Source organism: Ictalurus punctatus, chromosome 18 (assembly GCF_001660625.3).
Source record: "Ictalurus punctatus breed USDA103 chromosome 18, Coco_2.0, whole genome shotgun sequence".
NCBI lineage: Eukaryota > Metazoa > Chordata > Actinopteri > Siluriformes > Ictaluridae > Ictalurus > Ictalurus punctatus.
Window position 1 is genome coordinate 17,258,938 of NC_030433.2, and position 15,293 is coordinate 17,274,230.

The 15,293-nt window shown below is 38.9% G+C and overlaps 1 protein-coding gene across 11 annotated transcripts in view; it reads left to right on the top strand.

The window, feature by feature from the left end:
* ncam1a (neural cell adhesion molecule 1a) overlaps positions 1 to 15,293 on the top strand; it is a 318,752-nt gene that overhangs the window by 213,787 nt on the left and 89,672 nt on the right. For 6 of the 11 annotated variants that reach the window (XM_047162039.2, XM_047162041.2, XM_047162046.2 and 3 more), the window contains exons 7-9: positions 156 to 316; positions 1,051 to 1,193; positions 11,624 to 11,653. In XM_047162039.2, coding sequence (XP_047017995.1) covers positions 156 to 316; positions 1,051 to 1,193; positions 11,624 to 11,653 — 334 coding nt within the window. The remainder of the gene's footprint in view (positions 1 to 155; positions 317 to 1,050; positions 1,194 to 11,623; positions 11,654 to 15,293) is intronic. The other 5 variants (XM_053687993.1, XM_053687994.1, XM_017492982.3 and 2 more) reach the window with 1 other exon arrangement.

The window sequence follows — 15,293 nt, forward strand, 5'->3', positions numbered from 1 at the left end:
ATATGATTACAGAATGGCTTTTTTATTAAAAAAAACATCTCTAAGGCATGTGAGAAAGGAAGCAAATATATTCAAGATACTGCAGATGTATAGCGAATATGAAGGTCAGTAATTCTCTCTCTCTCTCTCTCCGCTCTCCCTCTTGTTTGGCACAGTAATAATGTAGTGCTGGTGGCCGATGAGAAATACAGCCTGAATGATGACGGCTCAGAGCTGACAATCAAAGATGTGAAGAAGCTGGACGAGGGAGATTACACCTGCATCGCCCGCAATAAAGCAGGAGAGAAGCAGGAGGAGATCAGCCTCAAGGTGTTTGGTAAGAGACAGATAATCATCCCTGAGTGTCCTGCCTCAGCAGGAGAATTGAAATTATAGTCTATATGAAGGATGAGCAATGGTTTAGGTTGCAATCCTAAGCAAGTTTTTAGATAGCTCTTCTTCAGTGATACTCCCATCTTGTCAGATGAAATTGCACATGCTCCTTATGTGCCCTGGATGAGCAATGCTTAAAGTGATAGTTTGGCCAAAAATGAAAACTGTTCACATAAGCCGGATGCATTCGATCAGCCAAGACGTGTTTGCTGTCTGATGTTTGCATGTTTATTTTTGCAGTGGAGGTGTGAGGCTAATGTAGCTAACAAGTAACATAAGCTTGTAATTATCCGTTTAGAATCATATTGCATATGCATCCAAATTATCCAAATTATAAGTGAAAAAGCGCACTTCGAACACCAAACATGGCTTAACTGAGAAAGTGATTTTATTTAGGCAAGTTAAATATCGCTTAAAGCATTCAACAAATGAAGCTGAATAAAAAATATATACAATTTAGACATTAAATAATTAGGTACATCAGGATACAGTTTATGTTGAAATAGATTTGTTGAATTGGCAACACTGCATTTTCCAGCTCATTGCGTCTAGGCAAGTGTTTTAGCAGTCTTAACATATGCATGATCGATATTTTCTCAGCAGCAGTTTATCAGCAGTTCTGTACTGGGTGTGTATGTGTGTGTGTGTGTGTGTGTGTGTGTGTGCGTGTGCGTGTAGTGCAACCAAAGATCACATACCTGAAGAACCGGACAGCGTCAGAGCTAGAGGAACAGACTGTCCTGACCTGTGAGGCCACGGGTGACCCCACTCCCAGCATTATTTGGAGCTTCGGCAGGCGCGTCTTCAGCGAGGGAGAACAGGTGCTGGGCTTGGGGTGGTTGGGGGGATGGGGGGTTGGATGTTTTGTGGGGAAACTCTGGGTTCAGAGGGCATTGGTCAGGACAGGGTCATCTTTTGTTTGCTGATGAGTTATTTAAACAGTGTTTTATTCAGCTTTGTTCCCCAGCCTGTTATTACTCGGTGGCTGAAGCCAGTGTAATATATTAAATGGATTCTTCCTGACCTCGAGTGTTTGATATGAGGTCAGGGGAGTTAGTAAGGCTAAATTTCCATACAGATTTGATCAAAAGGTCATGCCACAGGCATTTAAAGGTCAGAGGATTGCCCTGTTGCTCTTTTTAAGAACGTGCAAAGTTCAGATTCGTCCATTCTGTTTGGTAGGCTTATTAAATCATTCATTTAAGCTATTCGCAGATAAAAAAAAATAAGTATGACAGCATTGGTGCAGTTTATCTATTAGAATGATAATCCACCCGGTAACACTTGAGTTGTGATCATTTTTATAAATGCTTTTTATTTTTGATTTGAATTTTTTAGAAGCTTGGTGTGTCTTAGCTGTGTCTTTGAACAAAATGTATTAAAGTAATAATAATGATTGTCAGAATTGTATTAATCCAACATTTGCTTTTAAGTTCTTAGGTTCAGAGTGCCCTGACATTTTAGATTTGATTTTGGCCTCAGTTTTTTGAAAGAGTCTGGTAAAGGCACACACTTTTGCATACGGTGGATCGTTGTGTATAGTATAAAGGTACGTTCACACATTCTGTGATTTAATCGCTGCAAGTTGCCAGTCGCTGTATGTGTTCCTACTACTGGTTGCCATAGTAACATTTATCAGTGGGTGGCTCAATTAGCATTAACATTTTGACAAGATACCAAGTTTTCTTGTTGCTAAAATAAAACATTCAGGAGGGAGAGCATTTCCGTCATGCGTCATATCCTATGTGATGAAGGAGAAGCAGTGTGTGTTCTTTGCCATTGCAGCCACCTATCTGTGGCAAAAGTGCAAACTCCTGATTGTCCAAGTCCACGAAGCAATTCAGACTCACAGGCAGCATGGCTGATAAGGGATAACGTGCGCTCTACTGTCTTCACTCCCGTTGGTAGCCACTGCACCATGTCATAAAGTTGTTTTTTTTTAAAACATTTGCATAAAGTTAAACTTTTCTCACTGGACATGTCCACATCTAGTCGCCAGTGTTGCTGGAAGTCACCAGCTCTCATTGAAAATGAATGGTCTGCAGTTGCTTTGTCACTGTGAGTCGCTGTATGTCTGAATGCACCTTAAGTGTATAACTGTTGACGATGAATATAAATGCCAATTTAGTACAAGTATATAAATCTAAATTGTCAATTCTATTCTCATATGCATTTAGCGTAAGCTCTTGTTTAAGCTAACGTCTGCATATAGCTCCCGAACTTCCTTTGCACAGAATCCTAAAGTGTGAAAACACTCTTTTTAAATGTCTTCACAATATAAATAATGTATAGTAATGAATAAATAAAGAGGCAGCCAGAAAAGCATTGTCACACAGTTCAGTTTTATCACACTCTAGCTGATATATTAATGCATATATATATATATATATATGTATATATATATGTGTGTGTGTGTGTGTGTGTCTATGTATGTATGTATAAAGGTATCATATAGATGCAGTAGGAACAGCAGGAAGCAGCTTTTGTGCTATAAATACACTGCCCTCTGCACCTTTCCACCGCTACACATAATTATTAGCCATGAAATGGCCCATTTCCATTCCTTCATTTTTCATCCGGAAACAGACGAACAGCATCAATCGACATCCGCTCACAGCTCTTATCGATATTCAGCCCTGCACAGAACCAATTTCTCTCTGTCTGTCTGTCTCACTGTCCTTTATCCTTCTACTTGGCTTCCTCGCTCCACTTCCTATTCCCCTCCCTGCATTCTTCTGAAAAACATGATAAGGCTACACAGTGTCTAGCGTCTCTTTCTGAACACAGGTCTCGACTGACATCTGAATTGCTTTAATTGTTAGTTGCACTTGAGCGTAATAATCAGACTTGTTGAACAGGAAGGTTGCAGAACGGTTTTGACCTGATGCGGCAAAGTAGAACTGATAATTTGGGTCCCGAATGCCCGGGCCATAACCAGGATGAAAATACTGAGGTTCACTTCATAGTTGTCACAAAACTGAATATGCATTAAACCAATTGCTAATGTATCGTTTCTGTTACGTTGCACAGACTGTTGCAAAGGTGATTCGAACTTTCCAACATTACCCGATCTCAAGAAGGCCCCGCCCCCTTCCCCATCTCACATTCGTACTCTTTAGTCAGTGGTCTTGATTTGATTTTCTAGAAAAATGTGCTTTCTGTCAAGATAATTGGAGAATGTTTGGGAAAACCAACTTCCGGAGGAAGTGTGATGCTCTGGGCAATGTTCTGCTGGGAAACCTAATGTCCTGGTGTTCATGTGGATGCTACTTTGACACGTACCACCTACCTAAATGTTGTCGCAGACCAAGTGCACCCCTATATGGCAACAGTATTCCCTAATGGCAGTGGCCTATTTCAGTAGGATATTGCGCCCTGCCACACTGCAAAAATTGTTCAGGAATGGTTTCGATCCATGAAGGCCCCACCTTGCAACTTACTGGACTTAAAAGATCTGATGCTACCGTCTTGGTGCCAGATACCACAGCACACCTTCAGAGGTCTTATGAAGTCCATGTCTCAACTGGTCAGAGCTGTTTTGGTAGCACAAGGGGGACCTACACAATATTAGACAGGTTTTAATGCTATGGCTGATTGGTGTATGTTTGATTTAGCTAAAATTACACAAATATGTAATTAACAACAGCTAACTATGTTTGTTTGTGAAGTCACCAACATTTTTTGACTGAAAATGATCAAAAACGACATTTTGTTCTCTGTTTAATGCTTTATTTTGTGCCTCCCATTATCACCGCCTCTGGTAGGAGTATGCATTATTCCTCTTTGCAGTTGGCAGGTCTGTAAACATAATGGGTGATTAAATCTATGGGAAAACCTTATACATCCTCCTCAGCTACTCTGAGGTCAGTCGAGAATTGGATGCATTTAGTCTGCAGTAGTCTACATTCTGCCACCACATTATCATGACATCACTGTTGTCATATTAAATTTGACAGCTGGAAATGCTACATGGGAGGAAAATTAAAATGAAACCTTCCGGAACTACTGAAGTCTGGACCTTGTTGTACTCAGAGCTAGTTACGGTCACAGGCTCCGTGTGTCGAGTTTCGCTGAGATGCACGTTCTCAGCCATTCTGTATGCGTTTCTCTTACACAGCCTTATCTGAGCTGGAAGACCTGTGTGGTTAAGGTTCTGGGTGAACATTTCCTCTCTGGAATGTATTTTGCTCCTTGTGTGTAGGGATTAGTGTGTTGAATTGAACAGCTGATGTGTCAGAGCCAGCTCCTGGCTTCATGTATCGCATATGCTGCTGAAAGCGCCTGGTTAAAGACCTGTCTGTCTGGCCTCGGGGACTGCTGTTGGTCTGCAGGAACGAGATATACCTCATGTTTATGTCTAGAAGAGGTGATATTTGAGTTACAATAGTCCACCTGATTGCATGCTGGATTTTGTAAATGTTTTTATCCAGAGCTAACCTGGAAATCTAGCCAAAAAAAAAAAAAAAGGAATTCAGTTCCAAGTATATTGTCACTGTTTCTTTGAAACTCACAAAGGCTGCCATATACAGCGGTTTATACACCCAAGATGAGAATGCCTGAGTAAAATCATGACAAGAAAGAGTATTCATCTCATCCATTCAGCATGTGTGATTTTCTTTTTCTTCTTAGAAAACCTGAATTTAAAAAAAAAGGTAATGCAGCTAAACCGTCATGGCATACTATCTTAAGAAGATAATCTTGTTTTGATCATTTACACAGATCTCTTGCCAGTCTCCTCTATCCTGGAATGAAATCTGCTCTTGTTTTCCCATTCACGTAGCCCCTTTTAAATGTGTGAAATGCTCAGACAGCATTACGCAGCTCTGAACTTTCAATAACAATAGCCAGGTTTAAAACGTTTCTGATTTTCTATTTATGAGCAATTGTTTGGTGCTTTTTGAATAAATCATGTATGTTCTTACATATGCTGTTATTTGAATATGAATAGCCTTTAATGATGTATTCAAAAACCTTGTGATCTGAGTGAAAATAAGCATATTTTGTCAGTGGCTACAGCTCACCTACCAATCACAATCTAATCTCCAATTTTTCACATGCTTAGGCTTTATTGTCATAATAAATTTATTATTATTTTTTAAATGTCAGAAATGCACAGTAGCCCTGTGAAGAACAGCAGAACTCAGTGTTCTCGGTATGTATTTCAGCCTGGCACCTTCACTTAATCCAAAAAGACAAACCAGATAAATAATGAAAAGGCTTCTGTTTTTGTATTACTTCATGTTCCACCCAGAAGCAGAGAAGATGTCTTTCCATTATTATTACATGAGCTCTGAGACAAAAACAGAGCCAGGGTTGATGTTAGAAAAGACCATTTCTTTTTCATATAAACAGTAAAATCATGTACCTGTCATCATTTTTACATTAGTCAAATTGTGATAGCCCAGTTGTAAGTAATTTACCTCAGAGGTTATAGAAAAAAATCACACATAATTTTAGCAATGCTGCTAATACAAAGGGCAAGTAATACAGTATCATACCATACGGCAATATTTAAAACTATTTAATCTTGAAAAAGAAGTGTTCACTAAAGCTAGCTATCTAGTGTTAGCTTGCTATTAAGCTAGTTATCATTGCACAGAGGGTTCAACATAACTAGTTAGCTAGGTGTTAAATACATCAGGAGTTGTAGCTAAAATCACACACGTTGTTATCTGTGTTGCCAATACAAAGGTTATGTGGTATAACATAACACATTTTAATTATGTGCTGAAAATTTTAGTTAAACATAAAAGTTATAGTTATCTAATAAACAAATTAAGGTATTAAATAAACTGCTGTTTAATATGAGTAGAAATGCTGTTAAAGAAAAATAATCAACAGCTGGCTGCTGCATTGCAGGCTGATATGAGTTATTGGTATACCCGACATATTAAACAATGACACATTGTACTTTTTATCCATTTATATTTACATTTAATATGTCCATAAAAACAAGTTAGTTCCTGTTATCACTTACACCGATCAGCCATAACATTAAAACCACCTGCCTAATATTGTGTAGGTCTCCCATGCGCCGCCAAAACAGTTCTGACCTGTCGAGGAATGAACTCCACAAGAGCTCTGTAGGTGTGCTGTGGTGTCCGGCACCAAGACGTTAGCATCAGATCCTTTAAGTTCTTTAAGTTGCAAAGTGGGACCTCCATGGTTCGGACTTGTGATTCATCAGAGCAGGCCAACTTTTTTTTTATTGCTCGATGGTCCAGTTCTGATGCCCATTGTTGGTGCTTTCAGTGGTTGACAGGAGTCAGCATTGGTACTCTGATATATACAGCAAGCTGTGTACGCACTGTGTGTTCTGACACCTTTCAATCATAGCCATTTGTGCTACAGTAGCTCTTCTGTGGGATCAGACCAGATGGGCTAGCCTTCGCACCTCACACGCGTCAGTGAGTCTTGGGTGCCCAAGACCCTGTCACCAGTTCACCGCTTGTCCTTCCATGAACCACTTTTGGTAGTTACTAACCACTGCATACTGGGAACACCCCAGATGTCCTGTCATTATGGAGATGCTGTGACCCAGTCATCTAGCCATCACAATTTGGTCCTTGTCAAAGTCGCTCTGATCCTTACACTTGCTTATTTTTTCTGCTTCCATCACATCAACTTCAACAACTGATTGTTCACTTGCTCCCTAATATATCCCAACCCTTGACAGGTACCATTGTAATGAGATAATCAATGTTATTCACTTCACCTGTTTTAATATTATGGCTGATCGGTGTATGTTATGACAGCTATAGACACTTGTTCCCTCACCAGCTTCTTTTTTCTCTCTTGAAGCACAGTTCGTCATGTTACTGAGAAAACGGACAGTGCAAAGTCAAAAACCTTAAAGTTACAGCTTTACCTCTAAATGAATGTGTCCTCACAGAAAACGTCACTATATCACAAAGTTTGAACATTTTTAATTTGTTTATATGAAGCATCTACCATACGAGTCTCTTTACTGTAGAAATTATATGGTATTAGAACTATTGTCAACACCTTCTGACTGGTCAGATCAGAGCTGTGGTATAAATATGTTTAATGTTGTTTTGTTTTTGTTTTTTTGAGATAGATGTTTTTTTTTTTTAAATATTTGAAATCAACTTGTTCAGAAAATACAGTGTATATAGTTACAATGCAGATGATAACAAAAACTAGGTACAGACATATGACTGGAAAGTAGAATATTCTTTTATCTTCATCTCTCTAACATGATTCAGCTATGAGTGCAGCATTTTAGGAGTCTCAACTCTTGTTCTCGCCCTCAGTATAGAGCAGTGCTTGGCTTGTAAGACCCTAATCCCTTATTAGCCTTACTTAATGGGAGGTCAGGTATGAATATCAATGCTGAATGAAATCTCGCTGGAATTGGAAAGCTGATATTTCAGCTTTTTGCATAATCCCATTCACAATCACCATCAAGAGCACTTGTAAAAACCCAATTTTTACAAAGCGTTTTCAGAGTAGACAAGAGTCCAAGTGACTAAACTCATTGCTGTATGCATGGCCAGTGTCTGAGTGGGTGTGTTAATACCCAGCATGTGTCGGAGAGGTCAGGAAAAGACGGCTGTGTGATTGTGAATATGTTTATCGCAGAGAAAGTAAGATGAAATGAGTGTCAGGACAAAACACAAGGGTTTAGCCCTGATGACCCGATGGCAGACTGGTGAAGAAGAGATAATGAAATCATTTGAAAATCGTTATTACAAGTCAGTCTAATAAAGCACACGTTCAACTTTTTATGTTCTTTTTATCTGCCGAGTGTGAGCATTCAGTCTTTGTCATGCTCCAAGTCCTATTCCAGCAGAGTTTCTTATCCGTTAGATGTTGTGTAACTCCATTAAGTATAAACGTGCTCCAGACAAGCCTCCTAAAGTCTGTTCCAATTAACTAAATGTGTTTTCAAAGACTTTGGTAGGCCAGTTGATACTTTTATGAATAATTCCCTCAGAGAATGAGTTATGACTCCTTTTTTCCCTTCATGCCAGGTTCCATTTGCAACTCTGCTTCCCAGTGCTGGGCCTTTATTCTCCTTTTAGCTCTGTGCCAGATCACTGGATGACTGGATGAAAGGACATCCACAATAGAGCAATGCTATTATGCAGTATTAAAAAAAAAAACGTGAGCTTCGCTGGCTTGTTGTCAGCATGTCAGGAGTCACAAGAGAATCTTGACATATGTATTAATTTTCTATTCATGTCTTTTAATTTATCACTGGTGCAGATAAAATCTGCAAAAAAAAACACCATTGTGAGCTGTTTGATAAAACATGGAGCTCAAAAAGACCCTTCATTGATTTTGGCTTAATGAATGTGACTCAGGTATAAAAGGCTCCTGGGAAACCTACTCATCATGGCAGTCGTTACAAAGCATTCTGATCCCTTTTTAGTCACATAGAGAAATGAGTCCAGATAAGGAACTTGCTAATGCTTCCTGGCAATACGAACGTGCCAATCAGCATCTGCATCATCTCAGGAATGCACGTGATAAATAGGGTTGTTATTGACCAAGTCCTACAGAGCAGGTAGATATTCCGGTTGCAGCATTGGAAAGTCTCTCTACCATAAATAATTTGGTTAATGGTTAATCATTGAGTAGCCCCATCACATCTGCTGTATTTAGGGAGTTTGCTGACTCATCTTGGTCGACAAGAATTTGGTATTTTCCAAGTAACATTTCTTTTTCAAACAACCCACACATTCCCGGAAAAGAGATATTAGATATTTAGACAGGAGGAACGCACGGTTGGCTGGAACATCCTGTCCATCCATCTGACACAGTCAAGCTGCTCTGGGAGAAGACGAATCAAAAGGTTTTACAGAGGTCTACAACTAGCTTCACAAACATTTAGGACCTCCAGGATGTGGACCTCTTGTAGTTAAAGTTTGAAGGTCAGCTTTAGAAGGTTTTCTAATGCTTGGAGTGAAAATACAGGCTGTGCTTCTTGCTTTGAAAAGATATTTTATTATCCAAAGTCAAATCCTGCTGCATATTCAGAGCACAAGGACATCAAGATGTGAAATACCTTTACACTTTATAAAAATTTTAGCCATTTATTCTGAGTGTGTAGCTACTCAAATGTGTATTTGTTAGTAATAGTATTAGCAGTGTAGTAGGCTTATGAGATCATCCTGTAATGCCCCGTAATGATCACCAGTTGACGGGGGGGCTGGGTGAAGGGGGAGTGGCCAGACATATGTAACGCAATTCACGTCATTACATTGCAAAAATACTGTATGCTGGTTACAATAAGCTGTAGCTGTAATCGCTAGTGTTTAGTCATGTTTTTTTTTTTTTTTTTTTTTTTTTTTTGGGGGGGGGGGGGGGGGGTTGTTTTGCCTAATTACATGTTGACAAGGTCAAGAATGCTTACACATTATACTGTAATTAGTTCTAAGCTGTAACTAAGCTCATTACAAGTTTTAAATAATTATATAAACTACACATGTATGTGCTCTCTGGTGACAGCAGCAGTAGTCAGAGAAAGATGCTGTGCTGCTCTGCTCTGAAATTATATACATATAGAATGCAGAATAATTTAAATATACTTAATTTTCGTCCATTTTAAAGCTGCAGACACCGTGTTTTCCGACAGACAGGTAATGAGAATGAGTCTTTATTGATCACATATACATTACAGCACAGTGAAATTCTTTTCTTCACATACCCCAGCATGTCAGGAAGTTGGGGGTTAGAGCGCAGGTCAGCCATGATACAGTGCTCCTGGAGCTGAGAGGGTTAAGGGCCTTGCTCAAGGGCCCAACAGTGGCAGCTTGGCAGTGTTGTTGCTTGAACCCACAACTTTCCGATCAGTAACCCAGAGCCTTAACCACCAAACCACCACTGCCCCATCATCTGATTTGATAACCATCGCGATAGTTGGAATCTATCAACAATTCCCAGTACGCTCGTCAACTGTCCCGAGGCTACAGTGTTGTTCCTGTTTAGTTCATTACAATTGCGAGTAAAAATATTCATTTTTGCTTGGATAAATTCATGGTTATTTAATGTCGTTAATATATTTTTTTAATGGCAGTGATGAAAGCTTTATATATGTTATTCTGAATTTGTTCGAATTATTTGCAAATTATCTAGTCGCTCCAGGACCCTCACATCATTGGCTCTTTCTACCAATCAAATTCTTTGAAAAAATAAATTCTGAAGGGTTTCTTTGATTAATAAAACTTCTGACTTTTCTGAAGGGGTTCCTTTAGAAGATTTATTCACAGTTGCAATATTTTACTTCACTCTTTTTTTTTTTTTTTTTTTATTGTTATTTGTTTTTTGATCTGTTTGAGTTACTGATGAAATAATCACAGTGAACCTCACCAATTGTGCATGTCTGTGAGCTCATGAATGTGGAAGAGGGCAGATAACATTTTCCTCTGAGTGTGTTACAATGCTCTTTGTCACAGCTAAAACATGTAATTAGTTGGATTCATGTGTCTCAGAGGAAGCACTTGCTAGTGTTCACTATCCCTGGTGAGTAGCTGTGGTATGATGGGGAGGGCTGGCTAGTGGGTAGGAATAGGCCAAGACCAAATTAGGAAGAAAATGGGAGGAAAATCGAGATAAAAAAGAAAGAAAGGGGTACCTCAGAAGTTCTTTGGCTGATTAGGATGATGAATCTTTCTACCTTTCTAAAGGGTTTTTTTATTCAGTAACTCATTATATCAGTATTCTTGTTACCCAAGACAAGGATGGGTTTGAAGTTTGTTTAGATTAGACTTTCTCTTGAAACATTTAACAGGCACACATACAAATAGCCTTGATCTAAGAATTCACTCACTCCACTGCTACTTAGAAGAACTTCTTTTCATTTATTTAGCATGAAAAGGATCATAGAACTGAAATCCATCCTGCCTGATAAACAGAAGGTAAATGAATAGAGACAGGGATTGAATGGCCTTGTCCTAGAGAGACTAGTATAGTTAGGCGAATTACTAAGTGGATACTACAGCTCTCCTTGACCTTGAACATCTCTAAACAAACAGAATGAATAAAGCATGCCATGTTGCATAGTTCAATTGAATAACATTGAACATTTTGAACCATATAATGAGAGCTTGGATTTGTTTTCCTTTCCAGTGTTTTATTTTATATTGCCCAATGTTTCATACTGCTCAGCTGCACACAAGCTGTGAGTGGTTTATCTTTAAAACCTGTGGCAGATATGTCATTTTTAAGGCTTTGTTTGCCATTTTTGTTCCCTTTTCTCTTTCTTTTTTTTGTGTGTCCTCTGCAGGCTTCTTGGACTCGACCTGAGAAACACAAGGTACAGCTACTGAACACATAGCCCAGTTAGGCACTAATGCTAGAAAGACCCACTATTACTAGAGCAGATCGTTAGTGTTAGATACTTCTTCACAAACCCATAACACTCTCTCTTTCTCTCTCTCTCTCTCTCTCTCTCTCTCTCTCTCTCTCTCTCTCTCTCTCTCTCTCTCTCTCACACACACACACAGGGTTAATGAAGTAGCCCTCTTTTTCCAAAAGAAGTGCTGTTTCATTTATTTCTTATATGCCTTATTATTTTCTCTGATAGCTTCTGTGTATAGAAGGCTTGAAGATGCTATCAGCGCTTTTCTAAACCACAAGAACCATTTCCAGTATGAGAACAGCCTTTTTTTCTTCTTCTTCTTCTTTTCCACTCAGCAGAATTGTTTTCATGAAACATAAAGGAACAGCTCAGGCCAAAATGAATACAATTGACACGTTGTTACCCTTACACAAATGCTGTGAAATCAGCCATGACATGTTTGGTGTCTGAAGCAAGTACAAAGAGTACAAAGTGAAAGAGCTCTTAAGACTAAACATTGGCTATCGTAAACATCCTAACTCTTTTGCCTTTAGGGTACCATTCTATTTGAATGTCTAGTCTTGTTTGTCTTCATTTCTGGATTTGTTTCGGATTGTTTTCTTTCATGTCTTTAATATGACTCATCCAAGTTCATTTGCGTGTGTAATTGAAATAAATGAGCGATTTAATCATGACCGAGTAATCTATATATAAACTTGCAATAACTCGTTGAGAATTATACAGTCACTCAATCAAGGTTCATATGAGAGAGTCTCCTTAATACATCAATTTGCACAAAGCTCTCATAAGACAAAAATGTTTTCCCCCCCAAAAAATCTGGACTTTCTCTAATGTAATTCGCAATTTTAAAGTTTTCATTTGGCTTAACATCTCGTGTCAGATAATACATGCCTGCTACCTGAGTCTGATGCTGTATGTGCTAAAGAAAAATATGATCAGCATTGAAGATAGAGCTATGACAGTTTTGAAGTTTTCCATCTTTTTTTTAACAGCATTTTTATAGAAAACACTGTCATATTCTGTCAGAAATATTGAGTGTGATTTGAGTTGCGTGTGTAATGGTTTAGACATGGTATCATGCCAAACTGGTAGCCATTAGCTTCCCTTACTTGATAGCAGCATTAGCCTTATAGCTCCGAAACATATGACACCAAGCTGATTGACCGCATTTGGGATTAGGAGAAAATTGTGCACATATAATGTTTGTCTGAGTTGGGGTTTTTTTTTCTTCTTTTTTTTCTTTTTTTGGGGTGGAGGGAATTATTATTTAGTGTATAAATAATAATTATACACTATAGTAATAATAATACAAATGGCTAATACACATTAGGAATAATTAGACAAAAAGACAATATGTAGCAGCACCAGAGTGTACACTAATATCCTCCTATCCTGCTCTGTAGACGTGAACATAACCTTAGCGCACAAATAAATCCCACATTAACTACACTTTACCCATGCTAAATACACTATGGAGGAATTATGAGAGCATGTAAATTGTGAACACCACTCTGCCTGTGGAAAACGAAAATTTAGATGCTCCTGTTTACTTGCTTAATGGTTTAGTTGTAAATATTCATGTGTTTGCTGCACAGCTGATAATGAGTGATTCAGATGCATATGGAAGGTGTGGGAAGGTATCAGCACACGATCTGCACAAGATGAAAGCCTGCAATTATATGACCACCTACGCATTACTGCACGTCTCCATCTACAGCATCACGGCCCCTATAATGTGCAAATTTTACACCAATACAAAGTTGTTCAAAGCTATTTTAAGGAACATTGTGAACAGATGTTGTCTCAGGCATGCATATAGTTAGTTCTGAGACAACAGTTTATTATTCAGTTTTATCTGTATAGTGTATTTAACAAGTGCCTTTGTCACAAAGGAGCTTTTTATAAGTTCGGATGTAGGCTTATATCTATAATACGCAACCAGAGGTGACAGTGGTGAGGAAAAGCTGCATGAGATGGTCTGAGGAAGAAACCTTGATAGGAACCAGACTCAAAAGGGAACCCGTCCTCTTCTGGATGACACAGGATTGCGTGATTGTAAATCATTACTCTTTTAGAATTGTTTGCTATAAAGTCAAAGTGTATGTGTTAAAAAGTTGTGAATAAGAGTCCTATGATGGACATACTGTCCTTACGATTAAAGCAGCTGTACTTGGGTACAAATTTTCAGTATCTAGTTGAGATTAGGGGTATAGTGGTTTAGTGGTTAGCATGTTTGCCTCACACCTTCGGGGTTGTGGGTTCAAATCCTGCCTTTGCCCTGTGTGTGTGGATTTTGCATGCTCTCCCCCGTGCTTTAGGGGGTTTCCTCTGGATACTCTGGTTTCCTCCCCAAGTCCAAAGGCATGCATTGTAGGCTGATTGGCATTCCCAAATTGTCCATAGTGTGTGAATGTGTGTGCAATTGTGCCCTGCAATTGGTTGGCATCCCATCCAGGGCGTCCTCCTGCCTCGTGCCCCGAGTTCCCTAGGATAGGCTCCAGGTTCTCTCTCTCGATCCTGGGTAGGATAAGTGGTAAGGAAAATGGATGCATGGATGGATGGATAGTTAAGATTATCCACTGAGGATTGCAGTGCTTCTTATTAAGTACACCTACTTTACATCTATTTTATCAGCTTTACCCACCATATAGATCATTTCATAGGTTTATTAACTGTAGCCCATCAGTGGAAAAGAACCACCACAGAACCTCTAGTGACCAGGTATTATTCCGGTTGTGATCCATTTGCAGTAGGGACTTTATACAATGACGTAGAAAAACCAAGCTGTACAGCGTATACGTAAAAAATTTGACACACCACTTCCTGCCTGCAGTTCTTCTATCACACAAACAGTTTGATGTATTCACCAAAATATGAGGTTTCATTATGGTAATGCCACATTGTTAATGTTGAATTCGTATTTATTTACTCTAGATGTCACTATGTCACTATTCCTTTAATGAATTCAGAGGAATTTAGTCAAAGGCACTTATAATTTAATCCATTGAATCCACAAATCCAACAATCTAAGTTAACAGACCTGTTGGCATCATACTCTTCCTCTTCCTGTTGGTACAAACTCTTCCTCTGAAATGAACTTATCTTCTAATGCAGAAAGCAAATCTTCTCTTACTTTTTTTTATGATATTTTCTTCCACCAAAGCATTAGAGCTCTGCTTTACTTTGGTTTCCATGGCTACGCCGTAGACACAGATTTAATTTTGACCACTGTAGCAGTCTCTGCAGCCATCAATGCTTAAAGCCCATACTGAGTGTAGTGCTGTTATTAGTGTATCATGTGCTACAGGGTTGCTGGGGATTTAAAACATTTAAACAACTTGCACTCCACTTTATTCCCTTGTTAGTTCACCATGTAGGTGTACAGCCTGTGCTAATCGTTATATAGACTTCATCTGTGTCATTTTCTGACTAGGCTGGAGATTTCTGTTTGGTGGAATTTTTCAAACCAAGCAGTGCTAGTGTAGCTTAGCAACACTGATCCAGCTGATACACTTACATTAGCACACACACACACACACACACACACACACACACACACACTCAAATTACCTCAAAATAAACCCTAAATTGACCT